The 27,376-nt window shown below is 42.3% G+C and overlaps 1 protein-coding gene across 4 annotated transcripts; it reads left to right on the top strand.

Moving 5' to 3' along the window:
• Positions 1 to 621: 621 nt before the first annotated feature.
• Positions 622 to 27,376, top strand: il15 (interleukin 15). 4 transcript variants are annotated; one of them, XM_080456424.1, is made up of 6 exons: positions 622 to 873; positions 5,635 to 5,717; positions 17,456 to 17,540; positions 20,345 to 20,395; positions 21,114 to 21,272; positions 23,180 to 27,376. In XM_080456424.1, exons 1-6 carry the CDS (start codon positions 805 to 807, stop codon positions 23,207 to 23,209), a joined length of 477 nt encoding a protein of 158 aa, XP_080312550.1. In that variant the 5' UTR covers positions 622 to 804; the 3' UTR covers positions 23,210 to 27,376. The 4 variants fall into 4 exon arrangements, 3 of the variants coding, with proteins under 3 accessions (XP_080312550.1, XP_080312551.1, XP_080312549.1); XM_080456425.1 differs by having other exon boundaries at positions 22,184 to 27,376; XM_080456423.1 differs by having other exon boundaries at positions 22,179 to 27,376.

Below are 27,376 nucleotides of genomic sequence, written 5' to 3'. Positions count from 1 at the left end.
CTAATGGGAAATGACCCTGCAAAGATAGATGTATTTGGTTATCTAAAGCAGTGGTTCTCAAAGTGGGGTCCTAGGGTGGGTTCCCCCAGCAAAAGTAGTTAATATAGCATCACAATCATTTTAACCACTTAATCCATTTATATGTTGGCTATTCAAGAATAGCAGATGTACGAGCTCACAGCACGTCACTTTGTGCTGTCCTGCGAACTTGTACATTGCTATTTTTGAAATTTTTTGAGAAATATTGAAAATGTTTTAAATTTTTTTAAAATGTTTGAATTTTTAACAATTCGTCTCTTCTGGGGGTCTCTCTGCCACAAACTTTTCAGATGGGGGTCCATGGCCAAATACATATCAATTTGTGGGTCCCTGACTTGTTTGAAAACCACTGATCTTAAGTGGCATATGATTCCTCATTTCAACAATGTCTACACTGGCTTGACATAATCCAGACACAACTTTGTGACATAATTCCTATTTTAGAGAGATATTTTATTGTTGATTATTATATAAAACAATAAAAAAAAATCATGTGGTATTAATTTGACGGACAAGTTGTAATCGCGCTCACATGCAGAGACGTCATTACCAAGAGCGTGCAGGGCAGGCAGCATGAAGACGGGGCGTGTGCGACTAAACATATTCTCTTAGGCGATATGTGGACAACACAAGCACCACTAGCGTTGGTGTCGACCTGAATAAATGAGGTGACATTAGAAGTAGAATTTTAAAATGTGACATTTGTTGGATCTTTTACTTTTGCGTCCTGCTGCGCTGGAAGTGTAACTAACCCCCGCTGCGCGGATGACAGACTTACTGACGGCGCTTGTCGTAGGAGTCCTGTCGAGGCTCTGTTGTGACCGAGGGCGTAAAGTAAGTGACAGTTTGTTTTACCTCATTGGAAGTTTAATTATAACCCCGTACAAGCTGCTGAACACTCGTTTCGATTCCCTCTTCTAAAATGAGGAATTGACAATTTATGACAACGGTCCAATGTTCACGTGAAATGACCGCACGTGGGTAGATGCATGTGTGATAATATTTTTTTCGGGACTTTGCCAGATATATTCTAATTTTGGCACAGATCCTGCCTGTTGTAAATACCGGGAGAGAAACGTCCTTTTAATGATTGAAATTGATTATAACTTATTCACATAGTTTAAGCCTGCGTAGTTTTCTAACAATAACACATAATAGGCTGGTGGGCAGACGTACCAGCAGCACAGATACAGGCGCAACAATAATATACTTTATACTAGAATAAACTTAACAAAGAGGCTTAGAAAGCGACAAGCACCAACACGAATACTTTGATACAATGACTCATTAAGCTACCCGCCTTGCGGTATAAGGTATTAGTCAGATATTTAAGTCAGCCCAGCTGTTTAAAATGTCTTGGTGAATTGATAAGATTCCTGAGCGGTGAGTGGGTACATGCAGTGGTTTCTCACTTAAAACCACAGCGCATAGTTTGATAAGCCCTACAGTAACAAGTAAACACCATGGGATGCAATAAGGGTATTTATTGTGCAGACCTATTTGTAAAAGAAAACATAATCCAGACTTATTAGCTTTATTTTAAAATGTGTTGTTAGTAACTTGTTACAAGTGGTTGATTATCAATTTGTAGGGCTATGTTGATTATAAAAAACAACCCAATCAACTACTATTTAGTGGTGGTATTTAGGCTTACTGTTGTAGGGCATAACTTACATTATTAAAAAATCCGATCTTGTCCTACTGCATAGTGGGAACCCATTCCCACACACCATACTTTCACTTTCAGTTTTAGCCTAGACTTCTTCATTCTGTCCCACATGTTGCAGTCAGTGAGTGCAGTAGCCTATTTGCCAAGAAGTTGTATAACCGAAAGTGTTTATTTATTCAGTTCACTTAAAGGTAGGGTAAGTGATTCTTTGGTAAAAAAAAGTTTTGTTAAAAAGGTTAAAGTACTATATTCTGATAGTAATCATTGCTACAGACTCTTTGTTCGGTCACAGGGGTCTCTCCAGCTCTTTAGTAAACAGAATATAGTACATTTTCAGGTAGGTGATTAAGCCAATTAGGAGAGAGTACTGAAAATGCATTTTCTGTTTTATTAAAGAGCTGGAGAGACATGGAGACTCCTTTGACTGAACATACATTACACTCTATAGCAATGAGTACTATCAGAATATAGAGCTATTTAACACTTATTTTAACCAAAGTAAATCACTTACCCTACCTTTATTATTTTTCGGATATTGGACACAAACAACATAAAAAGTGCAATACATTTTGTTAGTTCCCCGTGATTCACATGCTGCTACTGCAAGTGTCCGAAAAAGGGATATAGGGAGAAGCACTAAGCTTGTTGGGCCCTAGCCTGGTAAACCCTCCCTCCGGAAATCTCAATTCCATTTGGAATCAAATGGAAATGAGATTTCTGGAGGGAGGGTTTACCAGGCTAGTTGGGCCCTACCCCTGGGATTTTACATTACTTTTTGGGCGGTGAAACCGCCCCTATAAGTGAGATTTGGAAAAATGTACAAATATCTTGGGCAGTGAAACCGGCCCTAAAAGTGAGGTTTGGAAATTTGTACAATTATCCTGCGCTGTGATTGGCCAATCACAATCTATTCAGGACTGTGATTGGCCAGTGTCACATGACACATGTGCATAGCCCTATATAAGCAACCATAACTTTACAAAAACCATAAATTGGTTTTTGTAAAGTTATGGTTTCGTCCATCATAAAGAGTGTTTCAATAAATGTATTTATCTTTTGTACATGATTGGTTGAACAGCACACCTCATGGCATCCGTTTACATAAACACATACATACATATACTGACATGGATATAGTTACACACAGGGCTGGTGCTAGGCAATTTGGCGCCCTATAGGCAATATTTTTCCTGGGCAATTATTTTATACTCCCATACACTATGACAGTGGTACCAGAACTGGCCCTAAATATCATCTAAGTGAACTATTCAAGGATGACGCCTGCACAAAAAGGATTACATAAGCATTTCTGTGTGCACCTTTAACATTTGATTCCACATACTTTTCTATCAATGGTTATACCACATCTTTATGTAGTAACTTTTATAACAGTTATTATTGTATAGAAGGTTGTTCCAGGTCCTAAAGTAGCCATTGATTGTGTTCTAGCACACCATCTAATGTCTTTGAAAAAGTTTGGCCTGAGGCCAAACTTACTTGTGTCAGATATATGGTGGTGTGGTGAGGACCCAAATGCAGACAGCCAGGCAGAGTAGTGTTCAAAACCCATGACAGGGATTTTATTACAGGGAAACATACAGACAGACGATGTGACACAAACAGTGATCCGACAAGCACTGACTGGGGAACAAGACTAACTAGACGCGTCGCAATTCAGGGCAATTGCAGAGTGTGGTTGCGCCGACGCAGGTCGCGGGTAAATTTAATGCACTAATAAATCAATATCAATTAAACTATGTAACCAATCTCTTAGCAAAGTACAAGCGCACGATTCCCGGTGAAGCCGGTCATTTTGACATATGGCACGAAATTGGGCAAACAAAACTGTGGGAGGAGTAGCAGCCCGAAATATAGTTTATCTAGAAACATCAACATATGGTTTTTGCATCAAACGGTTACATTTTGAGCATTTGTGGCGCCCCCTATGGATCAAAGTGGAAATGCTTTTGGGAATTTGTTGAGTAAACCACCCTTGACATGTGATTCAAATTTGGGATTGACTGGACGTTTTGTTCGTCATTTGTGGGCTTTTTTGTAAAACGGGCCCCTCCCTCTAACTTTGGAAGCCATTTACGGACGAACGGTATGGACTATCAAAATTCTGTTTCACTCCAGATTATCGCATGGGTCCAGAGATCATGTGTACCGATTTTTGTGAAATTTGGAGAAAACATGTGGGAGGAGGAGCTAAAAGTGTGTTTTGAAGAAAATTCAAAATGGCGGAAAATCTATTCTGACGCAAATGGGCGTGGCCTATATGGGGAGTTGTAAATAAATACATATTTTTATTCTAGGACCTACGGTTCAAAAGTTATAGGCCAAAAACGTAAAGTGGGCTGTTATAGCGCCACCATGAGGCCGAATGGTGTGATTATTTTTAAGATGATTTCGGACTAAATTATGAACCTCCCCTCCAAGTCTTGTAACTCTAGTGGCTACTCTTACGGTTTTTGAGAAAAAAATACTTGAATTTGAGTTTTCTCACTTTTCCATCAAAGTGGATGGGGACATTTAATGCACTAATAAATCAATATCAATTAAACTATGTAACCAATCTCTTAGCAAAGTACAAGCGCACGATTCCCGGTGAGGCCGGTCATTTTGACATATGGCACTAAATTGGGAAAAATAAACTGTGGGAGGAGTAGCAGCCTGAAATAAAGTTTATCTAGTGGAATAAAGTCGGTAGAGTACTATAGTCTGGTTGCCCATTCGGGCAACCACACTAATTATACACATGAGGGCTGATTACACATGAGATACAGCTGGAGAAGACAACATAGAACCAGAACAACTAGAACACAACATAGAAATACAACACCTAGACAGGCACAGTCTGTAACTGTGACAGTACCTCCCTTCTAAGGAAGGCTCCTGACGTCCCACAAGGTCCATGAGGAAGAGTGACACGAGAGGAACATGAGCGTTCCGGTTGACACAGGCGGCGAGGCAGGGAAAGGGGCTGAAACCCCCCGGAGCGTTCTTCCACTGCCGAACAGGAACACGGCCACGGGACATTGAAACGGAGTCGAAAGGGCAGGGAAAGGGTAGACAGGGAGGAAGTGGCCAGCAAGGGCTCTGGCACGGCTCATCGTGAAGACGCTCGACGTGGAGCAGAGGGCACATGCTGGGCAATCAGGGAGGACATCAGGGATGACGGTTAGCCAGGGCTCGGCGCAGAGGGCACAAGCTGAACGTCAGGGTAGGAGAGGACATCAGGGTGGATGGGTAGTAAGGGCTCTGGCACAGTGGAGCAGAGAGCACCTTTAAGTGGCCAGCAAGGGCTCTGGCGCGGGTCATCATTCGGACATTCAACGCGGGGCAGAGGGCACATGCTGGTCGGCAGGGCAGGAGGGTAGGTAGGGGTCTCCAGGTCAGAGGAAGGCCAAAGTGTGTGGTGCTGTCCGCTGGGTCCAGTCTGGTCGGACCATTCTGTCACGATCTGGTGGTGTGGTGAGGACCCAAATGCAGACAGCCAGGCAGAGTAGTGTTCAAAACCCATGATAGGGATTAAACATACAGACAGACGATGTGACACAAACAATGATCCGACAAACACTGGGAACAAGACTAATATACACATGAGGGCTGATTACACATGAGATACAGCTGGGGAAGACAACATAGAACACAACATAGAAATACAACACCTAGACAGGCACAGTCTGTAACTGTGACAACTTGCCAACCCCTGCACTCTGATATAATATTGAATATAGAAACCATAATATTCCATAATTCATAGTATGATATACATAACTTAGTATATATTTATTTAATATGAAACTGAAACTATTTATGGGATAATTATATAATATAATGATTCATATATTATAGTTTTATACTATTACATATGATAATCAACGTAATTCAAATTCTTGACTGTTTTGTCTTTTATTTTCTAGAAAGGCGTGCAATTCCATCTACCCTATGACCATTGCAGAGGGTGTCACAAAACTGAGGTGTTGCTTTGTGTCCTAATTCTGAGGTAAGCCTATGCGTGAACAACTGCATATTTATTTAATGGATTTTGGCATACGTCTTTAAGTACATGTCAAGAACTGTACTTAAGTACAATTTTGAGGTATTTGCACTTGACTCTAGAGTATTTCCAATTTCTAATACTTTTACTTCTACTCCAGTAACTCCACTACATCTCAGAGGCAAATATTGTACTTTTACTCCACTACAATTATTTGAAAACTTTAGTTACTAGTTACTATAAAACATACAGTAACCATGTGAAAATAGCAGATCTACAAGCGCAAGGCATTGTGAGCTTGTAGATCTGCTATTTTCATGTTTTCGTGCACTGCGCTGGCTGCAGTTTACTTTGTTGTCTGAGAAGTGAGAACCACGTCGGTTGGTGCGGTGCGCTGGTATGATCGGTCCGTCTGAAACCTGTCCAGTGAGAAACGTTCCGTGTGCAAAATAGGTGCAATTAAAATGCGTTATTTTTTTTAACGCGAAAATGTTTCTGTAATTAATTGATCGAAATTAACGCGATAAAGTCCCGGCCCTAATATATATAGTTGTCTGTCCCGTCTCCCGGGCTTGGCATGCATGTCTTGGCAATTTGATTGGTCCAACGGTTTCAGAGAACTGGAAAACCACCAATGTCTGTACATGTCTGTCCGCAGCCGCAGGTCTGTTGAGAATGCTCCGAATCTGTGTATGCACCGACTTCCCCGATCGGCCATCCCGACTCGTCAGCTTAACTTCACATAACCACCATGGCCCCACATATATGGAGTCAAATGGAGGGACAGCGAGTGCATTTTCCGGCAGCGGCTACTGCCGAGGCAGCTCCGCGGAGCTGCCGGCGGCGCGAGCTTTGGGAGTGTGCTGCGTTTGTGTAACGCAGTCCCCACCAATATTATTTACGATTCTGTGCCTATCGGTACATAACTCGGACGGCGCTTAGTCGAATAGCAGACCATCGGCCGGTCGTCGCGGGCACTCGCGCCTGGAGGCGCTCGGGCGCGACTCCTTGGCCTCAAGGTCTGCTGATTCGGCGCGCCTCTGTCATGGTCCAAAACTATACTTTATTGGCGGAAAAAATAAGTTGACTGCCGCTCCTCCACCGGCAGTTCCGCTGCTGCCGCTCCTCCACCGGCAGTTTCCGCGGCAGTTCCGCTGCTCCGCCGCTCCACCGCCGGCAGTCACTGCCGGGAGCTGCCGCTCCTCCACCGGCAGTTACCGCGGAAGTTCCGCGGCTGTTGCCGCTGCCGGAGAATGCACTCGCTCCTTCTGGTCAAATGCCCCCATAGCCGCCGTCAAATGCACATATATGGAGATCACAAAAGGAAGTCCAGTCTGCACAATGGAAATGCTGAAAAAAGCCTCGCTATATTTTTTTTGCGTCACTGTTTTGATCAATCAGAACTTCATCAGGACCATGTATAGGGCCCCTGATACACCTAGGTTCTAGGTCCTAGAACCTATTCCAAGTTCAGTTCAACTCCTGACGATATGCAAGCTTTAAGGACCAGAAAAGCTGCTGAGAACAGGCAAGACCCGGCAAGTAACACTGAGAAAATAACCAAACAGCGACGTGCCCAAAGCTGTCAGCAGGATGCTGTGCAGCACCTTGCCAAAAAGTGGAAGTGGCATGCTGCAAGTTGGGCTGCTGAGACACCTGCCCTAATATATATAGTTGTCTGTCCCGTCTCCCGGGCTTGGCATGCATGTCTTGGCAATTTGATTGGTCCAACGGTTTCAGAGAACTGGAAAACCACCAATGTCTGTACATGTCTGTCCGCAGCCGCAGGTCTGTTGAGAATGCTCCGAATCTGTGTATGCACCGACTTCCCCGATCGGCCATCCCGACTCGTCAGCTTAACTTCACATAACATTTGAGCAGTATAGATAATCATATATTAAAATTGCTTAATGGGTGGGTGGGTCAGTCGGTGAACCACCATGGCCCCACATATATGGAGTCAAATGGAGGGACAGCGAGTGCATTTTCCGGCAGCGGCTGCTGCCGAGGCAGCTCCGCGGAGCTGCCGGCGGCGCGAGCTTTGGGAGTGTGCTGCGTTTGTGTAACGCAGTCCCCACCAATATTATTTACGATTCTGTGCCTATCGGTACATAACTCGGACGGCGCTTAGTCGAATAGCAGACCATCGGCCGGTCGTCGCGGGCACTCGCGCCTGGAGGCGCTCGGGCGCGACTCCTTGGCCTCAAGGTCTGCTGATTCGGCGCGCCTCTGTCATGGTCCAAAACTATACTTTATCGGCGGAAAAAATAAGTTGACTGCCGCTCCTCCACCGGCAGTTCCGCTGCTGCCGCTCCTCCACCGGCAGTTTCCGCGGCAGTTCCGCTGCTCCGCCGCTCCACCGCCGGCAGTCACTGCCGGGAGCTGCCGCTCCTCCACCGGCAGTTACCGCGGAAGTTCCGCGGCTGTTGCCGCTGCCGGAGAATGCACTCGCTCCTTCTGGTCAAATGCCCCCATAGCCGCCGTCAAATGCACATATATGGAGATCACAAAAGGAAGTAGAGTCTGCACAATGGAAATGCTGAAAAAAGCCTCGCTATATTTTTTTTGCGTCACTGTTTTGATCAATCAGAACTTCATCAGGACCATGTATAGGGCCCCTGATACACCTAGGTTCTAGGTCCTAGAACCTATTCCAAGTTCAGTTCAACTCCTGACGATATGCAAGCTTTAAGGACCAGAAAAGCTGCTGAGAACAGGCAAGACCCGGCAAGTAACACTGAGAAAATAACCAAACAGCGACGTGCCCAAAGCTGTCAGCAGGATGCTGTGCAGCACCTTGCCAAAAAGTGGAAGTGGCATGCTGCAAGTTGGGCTGCTGAGACACCTATCGGTCGTTGTGAGGGCCCAAACTCTAGATGTGAGGGCCGCGGACCGGTCCAAAATTCTAGCACTAGAAAAGTGTGCTCCTCGGAGCACAAATATCCGCCAGGCCGGGTTGTCTACGGTTCAAGGACCAAACATGAAGTGGGCTGTTGTAGTGGCACCATGAGGCCGATGTGAAGAATTTGGGGTGGCGGTTCTTCCTTGGCCTACTGTGAGTGTGCGTGCAAAATTTCACAGCAATCGGGTGATGCATTCATGATTTGTGGGCCACTTCTGCAAACTTTGGAAGCCAATCTTAGCCAATCGGAATGGAATATGAGAAATCTGGCAGATATGTCTTGATCACATGACTAGAGATAATGTGTAGATTGTGTACCGAGAGTGCGTGAGGTTTGGACAAAATCTATAGGAAAAATAGCAAAACTTTTGTTTTACAAACATCGGCCTTATGGTGGCGCTGTGACAAGCCGATTTGAAAACAATTGGGTGGAGGTTCTTCCTTGGCCTTCTGACAGTGTGCGTGCAAAGTTTCACGGCGATTGGTCCTGCGATGCTTGTGGCATTTCGTGCAAAATGGGGCCCTCTTGCTAACTTTGAAATCCAATCGTAGTCAATTGGCATGGAATCCGGAAAAAAATCTGAGAGAAACATCTTGATCATATGACTACAGAGATATGGTGTGCCAATTGGGGTGAGGTTTGACAAAATCGGTAGGAGTAGTAGCAAAAAGTGTGTTTTGCAAAAACAAAACGCAACATAGCCGAAAATCTTGTCAGGTGGAAATGGGCATGGCCTATTTGGGAAGTTGCATGGAGTCCAAGGAATCCAAGGGAAAAATTATTTTGATTGTATGACCTATGGTTCAAGAGTTATAGGCCAAAATGTGAATCGGCTATAGCGCCACCATGAGGACGATTTGAACAATGTATGGTGGCGTTTCTTCGTTTGCCTTGTGGGAATGTGCGTGCAAAGTTTTACGGCAATCGGACACTGCGTTCATGATGACGGTTCTCTCCTGCAATCTTTGTATCCGTGTCTAACACATCAAGTGCCAGAGGTTATTTTAAAACAGGGTACGGTACATCCAGTGCCACCGTTCTTACCGTTAATGCTGATCTGTTTAGAGCTGTAGAAGCCTCCACGAGGACGCGGATGTAAATAAAGGGTGTGTGCACGATGGTTTTTCTCTAGGCCTATATTATATCAAGTGCGTTATGTGCTTGTAATTTCAAAACAGTTTAATTTGTAATTTCAAAGAAAAGTAACTCTTGATGCTGATATTCATATTGAAGGCTTTTTTTAACACATGGATGCATGAATGAGGAAAACAATATGAGCAGATGAAGTTTGGGGTATAGTTCCGACTTCAAGCCACTTTCACCCCTGCATTTACACAAGAGTTGATATTGATTTGATTGCGTGCTGCATGGTGTAGCACATCAGCGTGTCGAAGAGCAATGTATTGTATTGACCAACGGTTGTTGCTTTAAAGAGCCATGACAACTCTCTATTGGAGTGACCAATAACAACACACACACCCATTCCAACACATACACAAGAATGGGAAAAGGGGAGTGACAAAACAAACAGACATTTACAGTCATTGTTGTAAATTATGACCTTTATCTGCTTGACCCAGTACATACATATGGTGAATCACTCATCTGCGTAAGCATAATTGATACCATGACCATCAACTACTTTATCAGATAGACTGATGTCTGAGCACAATGATACGAGATGCATGTTCTATTCCTATTCATTCTGTTCTTGTCCTTGTCTCATATCTTCTGGTCACGTCATGTGTCCAATACTGAAAATATATATTCTCTATGTGTGTAATAAACTTCAGAACCTGCCGTGTGATACTACCTGGAGTCATTCTTCTTGTAACACTGTTCATTCACACGCACGCACGCACGCACGCACGCACACACAGCTCGCTCTCGCTCTCGCTCTCTGTGTGCAATTCCTCTCAAATAAACAGCCCCCCTCAAGCACGCTCGCTCACTCTCTCATTCTGTTTGATAATGTTTAACTTAACTAGACCTCCCTAGTTGGGGGGTATGAGCACTCAAAGTGCGTCATGGTCCACTTGTTTCACAGATGGTGCGCTTGTTTCACGGATGTGGCAACACCGGCGCTTGTTTCACGCACATGATTTGGCAACCCGGGAGCCAGCGAACACAAAAAACGTTAATAAACAGCTGACATTTGGGGAAAGCGAAAAACAGGCTTCGGTGTTCCGTGGACATGGTAATGGTCAATGGCTGTGTGCAAATGCAGATCAATTGCTCCAGCCACTGAGGAGAACCGGGCAGAAGAGATTTTGGGGACGAACGCAGCACGCACAGACAGACAGACAGACAGAGCTTTGTAGAATTATAAGATGATGATGATACAGGACTGGACGGTAATATTGCGGTACTATGCGGGGACTTTTTGTTTCGGTCAGGTCCAGCGACCCTCCCCTAGCCTCGGTGGCCTTAATGTGCTCTCATTGGCAGTAACACGGATCTCCTCGCAGAGTGATCGCAACCTCATTCATACTGCATGATGTCCAGTCGCCGACAGAGCCAAATATCAAACCTACTAGATATCTAGAAACGCTTGGGAAGGTATCGCCGAGCGCTATTATCGCGGGCAGATACTCTCGCAGAGCCTTTCACACCCAGCAAGCAAAACCTTGGCGATCAAAGCCCGATCTGTGTCAGATCGGGGGTTGTTTATATAATGTTTTTGCATAGTATTGTATATTTGTCTCTCATTAAATGTTTCGATGAATTGAGTACAAAGGACCCCAATGGAAACAAGCCATACTGCTTTTTGGGGTTTAAAATTCTCTTAACAGACCGTGTATTGAACTGTACTTCCCTGTGCTTGTCTTTCTGTGCAAACTATTAATAAAGTATTCAATCAATCAATCAATCAATCAATCATGCATTCCCATATTCAAATAATAACACAAATAAGAACGATAACATAATAACTTAGCGCCCCAGTGCATGCTGGGAAATGGACTTCCTCTAGCAGCTTTTTGGGGTCACAAAAAAGCCATCGATACGATGTCCTGGTGATGACGTCCTGGAAATGACATCAAGATCATCCCCGTATCGGCTGTGATGACATCAAGATCATCCCCGTATCGGCTGTGATCTGGCCTCGCAAAACCTTCCAACCAAAATATCTTGTAGCCTACATCAGCGCCAATTAGTGCGCAGATGTTATTAGTATATCAGTTTATTGTGTCACACAAAAGCTGGCAAATAATGTGACTTTGAATAAGAACAGACCAGGATTGAAAAATATGTGATTCGACAATTACAACAATTTAGTTATCCTTCTAGGAGATTTCATTAGCAAAGTAGCCTATTTTTTCAATAGGATTTAGGCGTACTGTATGTTAGTTGAAATAAGGTGATATTCTGGGCCAGAGCTGACATACTAGTCATGATAGGACTTGATCGAGCCCCACTGGTCCAGTTTCATCTGTGTTTTGCTGTGAAAGACAGACTCTCTTTATTTTGCCCCCATAACTTTGAAAAGTTAATATATGCAAGGAAACATTGTTCTGAAAGCCAGAGACTGTGTGTGTGTGTGTGTGTGTGTGTGTGTGTGTGTGTGTGTGTGTGTGTGTGTGTGTGTGTGTGTGTGTGTGTGTGTGTGTGTGTGTGTGTGTGTGTGTGTGTGTGCGTTTGTTTGTGAGCAGCTAATCTCCGGTACCGTTGGACAGATCAGTGTGAAACTTTGCACGCACACTTCCAGGAGACCAAGGAAGAATCCCTGCCACAATTTCTTTCACGTTTTGGCTTATAACTCTTGAACCGTAGGTCGTACAATCAAAATATTTCCCTCCTGGAATCCTTCGACCATGATGCAACGTTTTCTTCAAGTACTGAGGGGATTTAACGTAGCCTAGGTAGCCAGGAGCTGTGGGAATAATAGGTTGGTTTCCTCCCGGACGTACCGCCCGCGATTTGTAACTTTACTCCTCCTATCAAGGCCCCCTCTGGTGTCTCACATTTAGTTTTATTGCAATTTGAATGGGTCCTGGGTCATGGTTGTCCTGGCCGACTTTACAGGAACATGTACCATTAAAGGCATAACCCTAAACTAATTAGTTGGTTTAGCTATTTTAGTTATTTTTATAACAGCACTCACATGTTCAGTGCGCACACACGTTTGTTCAGCGCAATGTCGATGCATGTTGTTTTTAAGCCACCAATACAATATGGTAAGGTTACAAATTAAGATACATTAAATATTTTAAAATATATTAATAAACGGGCCCCTTTGATACGAAAATAACCCACGGAAAAAGTGAAGGTAGGCTACCACTGCACTTACAGATAGGCTATTATGTTGTTGTCCTCCCGATTTCAGAATACGTTTTTTTTCCCAACGTCAACAGCTTGTAACGCAAATCAGTTGATAGTAATCCAATAATAATCCAATTTTCAATAACAACAGACAGGGATTGAAAAATACGCGATTTGACCAAGATCAGTTTTGTTATCCTCGATGAGCTTTCAGTGGCAAAGTATTCTGTCTGTAGGATTTATGTTAGTTGAAATAATGTTATATTCTGGGCCAGATCTGACTAGTTATGATTTGACTTGATCTGGCCTCAATCGGGCTCTCACTGATTCGTCCGGGTCCTGCCCGAGCTTGCTGGATAAACTAATTACCCAATACAAATTTGTTTTGCCTATGATTCTCTGCTTTCACAAAAAAAAAAATATATATATAGTCTTTTTCAAATAAGGTCACATTTATAGCCTATACTGTATATCGGTCAATGTCTGGCTGTCAAGTGTGTCTGTCTGTCTGTCTGTCTGTCTGTCGATCTGTCTGTGTTACTTACACCATCAGCACATGACTTCTAAGGTCAAACTTTGTGATCACAATGTCACTATCAGTCATTTAGGGTCATGACCCTAGTATAGTGCTAGTATAGTACTTATGAAGCATGGGAGGTTCATATACAGAGAAAACAATGACCCATCTAACTAGAGGGCATTAGGATTGTGATAATCTCTGCCAGAAGTTTCATGCATTTGCCCGGGTATTATATGTATCGTCCCTGTCCACAGCTAATCCCCCCCCATATATATATATATATATATATATATATATATATATATATATATATATATATATGTATGTTATTTCGGTCGATTATTTCTCCCCTTCAACAATACCAATTGGTATTGTGTTTCATATCATTGGAAATCCTGATTTGTCACCTTTACAATGGAGTACCGGGTAGCGCCCCCCAAAAATGTGCCAAAATCTGCAATATTCTTCTGTTGGTATTCACTCTTGTTTTGAGCTTCAAGTGCTGGCAGGTGTGTGAACATATTTTGACATATACAGTATGCAGTGGTGGAAAAACTACTCAAATTTTTTACTTAAGTAAAGGTATCTATACTGCAATGTAGAAGTACTCTTTTACAAGTACCAAAGTACCAAAATTAAAAGTACTTATTATGCAGAAGGTCCCATTTCCCATGTTTTCAAATGTATAAAATGTATTAAAATCCTTTGAAAATAGCAGATCTACAAGCTCACAATGCGTCGCATCGCGACGCATTGTGAGCTTGTAGATCTGCTATTTTCAAATGACCGAAATGTATATAGGGCTGAAGTGGTTAATGTATGTTTTGTGATAATAATCAAAATCTACAAAGTAACTAGTAACTAAAGTTTTCAAATAATTGTAATGGAGTAAAAGTACAACATTTGCCTCTGAGATGTAGTGGAGTAGAAGTAAAAGTATTGGAAATTGGAAATACTCGAAATTTTGACCGAAACGTGGCTACATACTGGTGAACTCTCTCCACTTGGGGACATCTGCCCTCCCCATTGCAGCGTTTTTAATGCACCAAGGTCCAGTCGAGGTGGTGGCTTAGCCATTGTTTTTAAGGACACTTTTAAATGTAAACTATTACCAACTGATACATTTTTATCCTTTGAAGTACAGCTGCTTAAAATAAATTTCACCACCCCTATTTTATGCGCCCTTGTTTACAGACCACCAAAGTCAAATGGCAATTTTATTGAAGAATTCTCTGACCTGCTCTCTTTTATGGCGTCTCGCTCAGAATATCTGCTGATCGTAGGTGATCTAAATGTACACGTCTGCTGCCCAGAAAAACCTATGGTAAAGGACTTTTTTCACATTATGGACTCTTTTAATCTGGTACAATCTGTGTCTGGGCCTACACATGATAAGGGCCACACATTGGACCTAGTCCTATCAACTGGTCTGCACATTTCCAACACTGACGTTTTTAAGATTGGTGTCTCTGACCACTGTATGATTGTGTTTGAATCCATGTTGCCATGTCCTCCCTCTCCTCCATCTCCGTCATACTATCTCGCCCGCTCTATCAACCCAACCACAGCCATAAAATTCTCCAACTCACTCATGCGCTCCCACTCATCTCTTATCTCCGAGACCCTTATTTCACCTATTAACACAGAGAACCTAGTTTCATTTTTCCATTCTATCACTTCAAACACACTGGACATTGTAGCTCCTTTAAAATCTGTTAGACGCAAGCGTGATGCGGTTGGTACACCGTGGCTAAATGAGACCACTCGCACTTTAAGACAGGCCTGTAGGCAGGCTGAAAGAAAATGGAAGAAAGATAAACTGTAGATCTCCTATGAAATCCTCAACAATTGCCTAAAGACCTATCAAACCTCAGTAAAAACAGCCAAGTCTGAATATTATGGTGACCTAATAAACACATACTCCAATCGACCCCAAATACTCTTCAAAACCATAAACACCATTTTAAACCCTGCTGCCTCCGTTGCCATTACTCCCGCTCCCGATTTTAACACATGTGAGAAGTTTCGAAACTTTTTTACAGACAAAATAAATAATATCAGAGCGCTCATCGTACCTCCAGCATCATATCACGCTGTAATCCATCTCTCATCAAGCCACTTTCGGGACTTCCTACCTGTGTCCTCCTCCTTCCTGTCTGAGGTGGTTTCCCACTTAAAACCCACCTCCTGCCCCTCTGACAGTATTCCCTCTCGCCTCTTCAAGGAGGTTTTCATCACCATCTGTCCCCTCATTATGGCCATCATCACCAGCAGTCTGGAAACGGGAATCGTCCCCTCCAGTTTTAAGCATGCCACCATTCAGCCATTACTCAAAAAAACAGGCCTTGACCCCAATGATAACAATGACTACAGACCCATCTCTAAGCTGCCATTTCTCTCCAAAATGTTAGAAAAAGTTGTTTTCGCACAGGTCTCATCATACCTCAACTCTTTCTCTATCTTGGACAAATTCCAATCTGGTTTCAGAATTCAACATAGCACAGAATCTGCACTGCTAAAAGTTTTTAATGACATTGTTTTAACAGTTGACAACGGATCCTGTGCCATTTTAATCCTCCTTGACCTTAGTGCAGCTTTTGATACGATTGATCACATTACTCTTTTAAAACGCTTGGAGGATGAGGTTGGTTTTAAGGGTACAGTTTTAAAATGGTTCGCCTCTTATTTACAGGACAGGTCTTTTAATGTACAAATTGGTAACTGCCCCTCATCCTCAGCCCCCATTACATGTGGCATCCCTCAAGGATCAATTTTAGGACCTCTTCTGTTCTCTCTGTACATGCTCCCCATTGGCGCCATCTTCCATAAGCACAATATTAATTATCATTGCTATGCTGACGACACACAATTTTATGTACCAGCCACACCCGAAAACACCAGCTCACTCACCAATCTTTTTAACTGCCTGGAGGACATAAAAAGCTGGATGGCAGCCAATTACCTCCAGCTAAATGAGCGCAAGACCGAGGTAATCGTTTTTGGCCCTCCAACCGCAACCGCTCGTCTCTCTCAAGCACTTGGCCCCTTTAAGGCAAATTCAAACAGCCCTATAAAAAACTTAGGTGTCTTCTTTGACCCAGCCCTTAATTTTAATAAACAGGTTAGTAGTGTTGTCAAGGGCAGTTTTTACCAGCTCAGAACCATAGCCAAACTAAAACCCATTTTAACACACACCGACCTAGTCACAATAACCCATGCCTTCATCACCTCTCGTTTGGACTATTGCAATTCCCTATATCTGGGGTTACCCCAGTCCACCATCTCCCGGCTACAATTGGTTCAAAACTCAGCTGCTAGACTCATCACTGGAACGAAGAAAAGAGATCATATCACCCCTGCGCTGGCTCAACTGCACTGGTTACCAGTAAAATATAGAATTGATTTTAAAGCACTGCTCTTTGTTTTTAAAGCTCTCAATGGCCTAGCCCCTCCATACATCTCTGATCTGCTACATAAACCTCCTGCCACTAGATTACTCAGATCATCCACCCAGAAACTCCTTTCAGTTCCCTCAACAAACCTCATTACCAAAGGTGACCGGGCTTTCTCCGTGGCTGCACCTATACTCTGGAATAATCTCCCGTTTCACATTAAGATAAGTCCCACTATTGAGATTTTTAAATCACAACTGAAGACCCACTTTTTTACTCTCGCTTTTAACGTAGATTGAGGTTCTCTGTCTGTTGTCCCTGCCGTGTTTTTATTTGTTTTGTTCTGTTTTGTTATTGTCTCTACTGCACTTTGTCTCTTTATGCCTTTTACTCTGCTTTGTAAATAGACTAAGGTCTATCCGTTCTTTGTTTGGAAAGCACTTTGGGTCAGCTGATGTTGTTTTTAAATGTGCTATACAAATAAACTTGACTTGACTTGACTTGACTTGACTAAAGTACAAATACCTCAAAATTGTACTTAAGTACAGTACTCAAGTAAATGTACTTAGGTACTTTCCATACACATATATGTGTATGCAGAGCCAAACCATTCAAATGAATGTTCTGTCATCCAAATACTTTCTGGTGATCACTATTCTTCTTTTGTAGCTTTCTGGATACATCTATATGTATTGGTGCTGTTGATACCGCAGGCGTTCAGGTCTGTTTGGAGAAAATGAGACCCATTATTCAGGTGAGAGCCATGCCCCTGTCCTTAGTTACCGTGAACATGTGGTTTAAAGTAGGACTGGACAATATTATATCGATGTTGAAATAGGATTTTGAATATTGTGACTTGTGTCTTTACCTGCTTTTAAAGGCTGCATTACAGCATTACACACAAAGTGATGCAAATTTACCTGAAACTTACCTGAATGTTCAAGCTGTTATATTATTTGCTGTTTATGGTTTATAACACATTAATATAAAAAAAACTCAATGGACTTAAATGTTCCCAGAAATTTGGCCTGGGAATTTTCACCTAGACTGGCAAGCCACTTTATAAAATATAGTTCACAGAAATATAGTAATAGATTTCCAGTAGTTGAGCTATCACAGCCACAACCAGCATACAGTATAGCCTATTTTAATTAAATGCACTGTCAGAACCTACTGTGGGACCTAAGCTGTGCATATCTGACTGGTGTGTGTTCCATAACGCACCAGGCACACACAATAGCACAGACCACACGGATAACACGCTCAAACAACCAAATACGACATTGACTGCCGTTGACTCGATAACGCGTCAATTGCTAGTTTGTCCAGATGGCCGTCGACACGTTAGACGCGCGTTTAGCTTTTTCATTGTTTAATCTGTGATCGCACTGTTCTGTTTATTTTTCATCATCAGTTTCGCTTTCTGATTCCTTCAGACTCACCGGGTTTCGGATTCATGACACAGATTCCGTTTCCGGTTCTCATTTTTTTTCCCCGGTCATTTTCGGCCAGAATAGGGAAAAACACGGTTTTTCACACAGTATAAAAAACGAACGGAGAGCTCCACTTCTATTTTCTTTAGTCTGGGTGACGAACAGTCATCGTAGTCGTGTATCACATTGTACTTAAGCCCGATCAGCGATTGTCGAAAACATCACATCCGGTTATGACGTATGGACTGTTTGAGCCTGTTTGGGGGGGTCGAGCGAGTCAGCGAGTGATCGAGGTGTCAATCTACTGCTCTCTGCTGGTCGATCTGTCGTATGTGTTACTTTTTTAATTACAAAATAACAACAAAAAAAACACGAAAATCGCTGGCACTGGGGGAGTACTTTATGAAAATACTCTGGCAGTCAAAGAGTTAAGTTGTCATGCATGCCCTGTAATATATTGTAGCAACCTAGGGACCATGCGTGCGTGCACTCCGGTGCACCTATTTTCCAATGTTTATCCTTGTTTACGACTATATTTGGAAACTAGACTGAAAATAACTCAGAGGGATGTATTTTTTAAGCAACTAGAGGTTCGGGTTCTGTGTCCCTTTTGTGTATCGGGTTTGTTTATGGGTATGTCTGAGTCAGAGTGACGAGGTCGTGGTCCGCCAGGGTTTTGCCTGTGTATCTGTGTATCACAGTCACAGATCATTAAAGCATACGTATTTACAATGTACTTTCAATGGTACGTTTGCAAAAACACTCTGAGAGGCAGAGTTCCACCCCGGAACGTGTATTATTATTATAATTTTTATTTTTTTAAGTTAGAGTAGCCAATTATTTTTTACCCCTTTTCTCCCCAATTTAGTCGTTGAGATGACGTAATATTACGTCCATGGCAGTCAATGTGTTAATAAAGAACTGGAGAGACATGGAGACTCCTGTTACTGAACAAATACTCTAGCAATGAGTACTATCAGAATATAGAGCTATTTAACACTTATTTTAACAAAAGAAATATCGCTCACCCTACCTTTAACTAATAGCTAATAGACAGCAGTCGTGTGTATCACACTAATGGCCATAGATGAATGACCGTCTATCACTTTCAAAATACATCTACAGTATCTATACATTCACAAAACCTGTATGTCTGTGTGTGTATGTCTGTCCCAGGCAGGCACCCTCTGACTGTTCAAACTTGGCGTGTATGTGTCGCAGATGACCCGGGGTGTCTGTATCTGTCTATCTGCGGGTTTGTGGAGGTCGCACCAAATATCTGTCTGTCAGGGCAGGGTGTAGGCATCGGCTCTCCTGATTGGCCAACCCAACCCATCGGCTTCACGGATTGGCCGAGCTTTGCGTAATGTTTGTGCCGGAAGTGGTAGCGTGTACAATGGTACTCTGCGAGTCTGTCTGTCTCCCATTTATGCCCATGTATGCCATCAACACATCGTCAGCAATTCTTGATGATATTTTGGTTCCCTGTATCTCTATATTTGGTCATAATTATGTAGTGGGTACCACACTGGGTACTCTGACAACAAGTACAATGAGTATTGTATAAACGAGGGGCGAGAATTCCGAACTTGCATCATTCCCGACTTGCATCCTTCCTAAGTAGGCCAGTGTCCATTTATAAGTCACCTATTGATTGTAATATCCATCTGTGGTAATGTGTACCGCACTGGGTACTCAAACAACGGGTACAGCTAGTACTCCAACAACAGGTACAATGGGTATTGCATAGCTGTGTGGGGGCATGCGTTCCCAACTTGCATCGTTCCCGGCTTGCGTAGTCCGGGTAGGCCGGTGCCCAAAAAATGCAGCCTACTCGGTAAAACCTACTCAGTAAAAATGCAGCCTACTCGGTAAAACCTACTCAGTAAAAATGCAGCCTAATCAGTAAAAATGCAACTCTTGTCCCAAATGGGCTTAAACCCCCATATTTAGCTTGCAGCTATATATATACTACATTAATACCAGTGAAGCACTTCTTTTTTTTTTTGGAAAAGTCCTATACAAATACAATTATTACATTACTTACATTGTTCAATTATGAGTGAGAGCATACTTTAAATACTGTATTAAAATGCTATTGTGTCTTTCCTTTCCCTCGTTCCAGAAATCTGATGCTCTGCTGTACGCTCCTTCGATTGAGAAAGGTGAAATTGGGGTAAGTCGGCTCAGTTCGTGTTCGCTCACATTTTAAGTTGAAATAAGCAAAGAAATAACATATGTAACACCAACTAATTTCTAAAAACAAAGACTATGGATGGTGTTTCTGGAGCTCAGTGTTGTTATCAGTGGTTATTGGTAAAACATCCTACCATGTTGGAAGATTGAAAATAAAAGGAAAGAAAGATAAGGATAATTCCTTTTAACAGGTCGTTCATGAAAGTCCTTGCGGTCTTGTTTCCAATGAGAACCTGTGAGCAATTAGGGGTTAAGAGTCTTGCTCAGGGACAAATTTCATTTCATCGACACATATGCTGGCCTGGCCTGGAATTGAACCTGGGGCAACCAGGGCCTCTGGCTCCCTAGGCGGGCTCACTAACCACTCAGCTATGGCCGCCCCAGATCATTGATCACTGCCACCATTCATATACTGTAGCATAACACCCAGAAAGATATAGGCATTTTCCTTGTTTTGTTATGTAACAGATGGTAATGTCCAAATATTTTTGTTGTTGTAATCTTTCCAATATATCACTCCTCATAACCACTGGTAAGTGGCTCTTCTGGTTGATAAATGTTAACCCGTTATACCCCATACAGTACATTTACATATGAAAGTGAATTTATCTAGTACTAGAACTGCTTAAAGCTTTAGTGAGGTTTATTTGCATTATTTATTTGCCGTGTCCATTCTACAAGATATGCTGTTTCTTTAGGAAAACTGTGAAACGGTGTCCCTGAAATGCTATCTCTTGGAGCTGAATGTTATCTTCGTTGAAGAAGGCATATGGGAAAGACGAGAAGCACAATGCATCCATGATTTCAACGTCACCTTCTCAGAAAGTCTCATGAAGTCTTCTCAAGCTAGTTCTTCTGTAAGTTCTGTTTGACAAGTTTCTTACTCAAAGTAAAATGTTAAGCATTTGTTTGACTCTAAGAATGTAAGAATTGATACTTATACAGTAGGTCACAGAATCTTGCCGTCTACTGTAGGTTCTGATAGCTATCTAAGTGTGGTCCAGTGTCCAAATCACCGAGAGTGTGACGAATAAACGATCCAAAAACGTATCAGCGAATATTTCTCAACAAACTATTAATTTGGTGACGCCTCAAGTTGATGCTTTTATTCTTGGTGAAAAATCTACCTCCGTTCTTAAAACATTACATTGCTTTGTCACCTCGTAAGTCGTAATATTTTCGTCCTGTGTGGATGTACTCATGATACAAACAGAAGTTTAAATTACTGTGAATTAATTGCAAGAAATAAACACTCATGGTGTGTAAGAACCTTAAAGCTTATGCATATAAAACCTGCCCTTTTCACTGATCATAATCACTTCATGACCAGTTCAGTATTGGACTTATGTGTATCATCATTAAAAATACTGGTAACTGGTTCATAGTTCGTACAAATGAAGCCTGGAGTGAATTAAATACTGCAAGCTGCTTAAGTTGTTTTGATTTGTTATATTAAACTGGTTAGACACAATCACACAAAACCTAGCCTAATGTAATCTTATCTGTAATAATATCTAAAGAGAGCAGTGATTTCTGAATATGTACTTTACTAAAACTATAAGGTGCTAGGCAAAGTTGACTTTAAAAAAACCTATACAAATCCTGGAAATATTTTGAGACATTCACAGAAACATTGTGGCTTTATTTCATTAAAGGCTTTCAATTTGCAACTTTAAACTAAAAGTTTTTGACTTTGATGCAACACATTGTTTTACTGCATTTTTTGTTTTACTGCATATTATTTATTTGTTTTTTGCTTTTAGGACAGCTGTCCACCATGTGAAGCACAGACTCTTAAAAATGCAACAATTTTCCTGGACAGAATGTTCTCCCTTTTACAGAGAATGTATGAACCTGTAAAAAGGAACCTTTAATACAGTGTAAATAAGATAAGTGTGTAATTGTATGAAAAAAATATTCCTTTTGTTTTTTTTCATGTACACACTGTAGCGTGAATGTAGCATGAATGAATGGGCGTAGTAGGCACTGGAAAATTTGAGTGGCTAAATGATTTTAGCAGGCACATTGAGGCACATACATGCACATTGAGGGGCCTCTAAACAATGCAGAGCCTTAAGTGATTTCATTTACACCCATAGGGGGCACCAAAAATGCTACATAATCTCACTGTTTGTTGCAGAAACCAGATCTTTTTTTTTCTTTCTCCAGATTAGGTACAAATGGTCTTGTGAGTCATGTGACAATGATCATCAAACAGGGTTTTGATACTCCATACTGTTTGCCTGTAATCGCCTTTAAACATTGTAGGTGGTGCCTATTTCTTAGAAAAACCCAACATATCATGAATGCAACATTCAATCATCCCCAAATTGGTATTGCATGTTGAGGGGCATCTACACAGCGCAACTCCAAAAACTCTATTCCCCCCCCCCCCCCCCCCCCCCCGGTAGCTGTCTTGTGTCGTGACCGCTGCACCCCATGGCTGACAGCCCTGCATTGACAACCCAGGCAGCCTGGTGGAGATCTGCACTCAGAGGAGCACACTTTAGGTGTTAACTTATAATGGAAGTCAATGGGGCTGTGATTGCACTAAACCTTGTCCAAATTTGAAGTAATAGGACATAGATATGTCAAATTGATGTCATAGATGACTGATGTTCACAGGCTGGTCACATGAAGTCCGAGATCGTCTTTGGAACCTTGCCTTAACTATGTGGATCCTGATCCACACAAATCTGGAGGTGTTTCACCGGGAGAGTGTAACACTATAGTACCTCTACCATTTCCCCTCCCACCTGAACAGGCACCACAACCAACCTGTAGGAGTTGCTAGTGCAGCAAAAAGGACACAATCCCCTTCCAGTTTTCCAGCGGTGGTAGGTGAGTGCTTTGCCTCTATGCCACCCAGATATCCTATGCCATCCTAATTTGACCTTGTTGTCAAATGACCATGACCATGATCTCTTCATGTATTAAATTGACTACATAGATTTGATACTATGGATGTTATGCTTTTTGTGCACAACAAATGTACTGTATGTTTATAGTTTTATATTTACTCTTTTCTACTGTATTAATGTACATAACTCCTCAGGTCAAGTTTTGATTTCGATTACATTATATTACTTTTTATTTTGATTTTAATATGTATAATCAGTTACGTCCTATGGGTCATGGCCTGTCTTTTTAATTTACTCTGGGCATTATTTTAATATACTGAAGTATTTATTATGTCTTATCAGTTATGTCCTGCAGGTCATGGCCTATCTTTTCAGTTGACTCTTAGCATTGTACTTGCTACTGTGTAGGTATGTGACTAAAGGTCCTTTCACACGGCAAGCGGCCAACGCGCCTATGTAATTCAGTTTCAATGAGAGGCGGGCGATTATTTGGGACGCACGGAGAAGTTGAGGGGCGGTGAGGCGAGCGGGCGCGGTCCCGTGAAACGTTGGCGTGCGTGCTCGTTTGTGCACGCGCGCGCGGCAAGAGCTGGATTGTAGTGAGCTTTTGTTTTCACCGCACCGCGCAGGAGGACAAAACAACAATGATCGCGGCGCGATCACCGCTGATCTGAGCGGTAACGCCCGCCCGAACCGCTTGCCGTGTGTTACGACCTTAAGAAGAAAAATGTACTGGAGCACATGGGCAGTTAAAGCCTTACAGATCAACATTTCAAATATTACATCTTCATCAGAGTCATAATAAACAGACAGAGGCAACGTTTATATTTATTGGCTGTTGGTAATCACCTTCCATCCTATGTCTGTGAACCACCAATAATCACTATGGCACAAATAGACACAACACAACAGTGCAGCCACATAGAAAACACGGTATACACACTCTAAAGGCCAATTCCCACCACCAGCGCAGCGGCGCAGTATTGGCGCCCATAACACCAACTGGAAGTGCTGCGTGCTGCATGCCAGGGAGAACACCCATTGAAAACGCACACATTTTCACCGCACGGTGACGCCTGGAAATAGAACAGTGGTGTTCTATTTCTGAATACCGGGTGGGACGTCAGCACGCGCTGGCACGTGTCTATCGCCGCCGGTGTAGGGTAGCTACATAGACAATAATGGGGCAGCTGTTTTGATGCGCACCGTTCGCAGGCAGTGTGTTATAGGCTTAACTTACACTACACTACATACATAAAAACATGCCCATCAGTAGAAAACAAAACCCCATTAAAAAAACCATTAGGCCCTCCACTGAGTGCAGATGCTGATTGGCTCTTCCTCTTTTTGGTTTATGCAAAACGCCCACCCAGCACTTGGGGCCAGACCGGTCTGCAGAAGACACATGATAATGTGAATTTACACGACCGGGATGGTTTACCAGGCTAGTTTTTAGTTCTGATAGCTGTTTTGCATTCTGATATTATGATTTTCAGTGGTCGCTTGGTTTGACCGAGACAGGTCCAGAGCACTGGGACATTTGAATAAATATACGTACCACATGGGTGCTGTTGCAGTTCATGAGAGATGAAATCCTAAAAAAAATTGGGTTAGGGTTAGGGTTGCTCATTGTGAAAGATTGTGGTGGAATTCCAGTGGTGGACAAAGTACCTCTGACGTCATCATAGGATTCCCCTTCGCTGGCTGTGGAGAGCCATGTGTCTTTTTACTGGAACAAGTTGGGTGGTGTCACTTTGGGAATGTTTCTTTTTTTTTACATTTTTTTTTACTTCTTCATCTTTTAGGTTATTTCCTTTAAAAAAAACTATTATTCAGACTAGCATTTGGATCCACACACTCAACAGCCCTCTGGTCTAAATGAAGACTTTAAATGATCATGCTTTCTATAGAAGGTATTGTATACTGTGTTTTCTATGTGGCTGCACTGTTTTAGTGTGGCATAAATGCATAATAAATACAACCATTGCTTCTGTCTGTCCTTTTGACTCTGATGAAGACGTAATAATCAAAATCTTTGTCTCTAATGTTTTAAATGCCTGTGTGTTCCAGTACATTTTTCTTATTGTCTCCGCCAGGCCGAAGGCATGGCCGAAACTATGTTTTGCACCCGGTCCGTCTGTCCGTCCGTCCCTCCGTCCGTCCATCCATCCGTCCGTCCTTCCATCTGTGAACAGCTTATCTCCGGCACCGTTGGCTTGCTCGCACACTCCATGCACACTCCTTGGATGCCAGAGCAGAACCTCTGCCCCAAGTTTTTCACATTGGTCTGTTATAGCGCCACCAGGAGGCTGATTTTTTCTAAACAAAAAAAATGTTGTCCAAACATCAGGCAAATCACAGTATCTCATATCATATCAAGTGATCAAGACGGATCCATCAGATTTTTCATATTCCATCCTGATTGGCGAATTCCGAACATTTCTGGCCCACAATAACCTACCTGACCTGGCGGAGACCTGTGCTCTGCGTAGCACTTTTTCTAGTTGGTATATGTCCTGCTCCCTAGACACACTATGGCCTCCCTGTTTGAACTGGGCACGGATATGTGACTGTATGTATTGTACACAATACTATATGACCAAAAGTTAGTGGACTTCCTTTTGTAATTAGTGTTTCTTATTAGTAGGCTACCCTTTGTTCCACTGAATGGAAATTTTGTGGTTCCATTTTTTGTGAAAGGACGGCCCCCAGGGTCTATTTTTTAAATAGGCACTTCAACACGGTGCGAAACGGAGACCTTCCTAGAGGGTTTTTCTACCCACTCAGCTATGGCCACCCACTCTGCCGGGATTGAACATCCGAATCTCAGGGCAGACGCTAACTACAAGGCCACTGAGCTGGCCTGCACAGAGCCCTGAACTTAACCCTATCAAATACTATTGGAATTAATTGGAATGCCAAAAGTGAGCCAAAAGTGATGCCCAACACAAAGTGTCTGACTTTGAATGGAAGCAAATTGTAGCAGCAATGCTCCAGCAATGCTCCAGCTAGTGAAAAGCCATTCCAGAATAGTGGAGAGGGGGGATAGATGCAAAGGGGGGGCTAACTCCATATCAATGCCTGTGATTGGCTTCCATTCAGACACTGAAGTTGGGTGATTAGGCCTGGATCGCATTTAGCATTCCAAATCAGGGGTTTTATAAGGTTACTTCAGGGCTCAGCGCAGGCCAGTCAAGTTCTTCCTTACTTCTGTATGGAGAGTGTGGGGGGCACAGTGGGATTGTCATTCTGAGAAACAGGACACGGGCCTTCCACAAACTGTTGCCACAACCTTGGAAGCATTAAATTCCTTAGCATGTCATTATAGCTGTAGCATTAAGATTAAAGTCCATTCACTGGAAAAATTGCACTTATAAAGCGTGTCCACTGACTTTTGTTCATATAGTGTACATACTATATTATATCAGTGGTTCTCAACTCAGGTCCTTGCGATACATAGTACTGCTGTTTGTTTTATCCTACCAGGTCTAACTTGTCCCTGATTAACCACAATAGTTTTATAAATTATTTGAAAATAGTGAAAAGTGAGTTTGCAGATCTGCTCTTTAAAAAAAGAAAATATATATATATATATTGACATAAAAAAAAGCCTTAAAAAAGCCTATAATGACATGCATACAATTATAACGCCGGGATGTAAGTGGTTAACTAGAATTACAAGGACACCAGGTTAATACAGTTAACATTGTGTTTGGATGAAAAACCAGCAGTACGAGGGTTCGGAATTATCTCAGAATATTATGCTCCATGGTAAATGAACACTACTGAATATATGAATGTTGCTTGTTATAACTGATGGGAGTTTCACACCAAAATGAGGGTGAAATATGGAAAAAAAATATTACTGAGACGGAATAAAACATACATTTGACTGGTATTAGAATCTATATCTCACTCCCAACTCCTTACAAAAGCATGTTTTTCTTTTCTTTTTATATAACAATGATTTTTTTTTTTTTTTTTTTTATAAAACTGATATGACAGCCTTTGAGGTTTTGTATATAGTTTGATACAACATGTTGGACATGTTGCTAGTACTTGCTAGCAATCAATAAAAAGCCTGGATGGGCACAAAGTTA

Source organism: Gymnoscopelus braueri (genome assembly GCF_963280865.1).
Source record: "Gymnoscopelus braueri genome assembly, chromosome: 2".
Lineage (NCBI taxonomy): Eukaryota > Metazoa > Chordata > Actinopteri > Myctophiformes > Myctophidae > Gymnoscopelus > Gymnoscopelus braueri.
The sequence above is the reverse complement of the archived record's forward strand: the minus strand, read 5'-3'. Positions and strand labels throughout refer to the sequence as shown.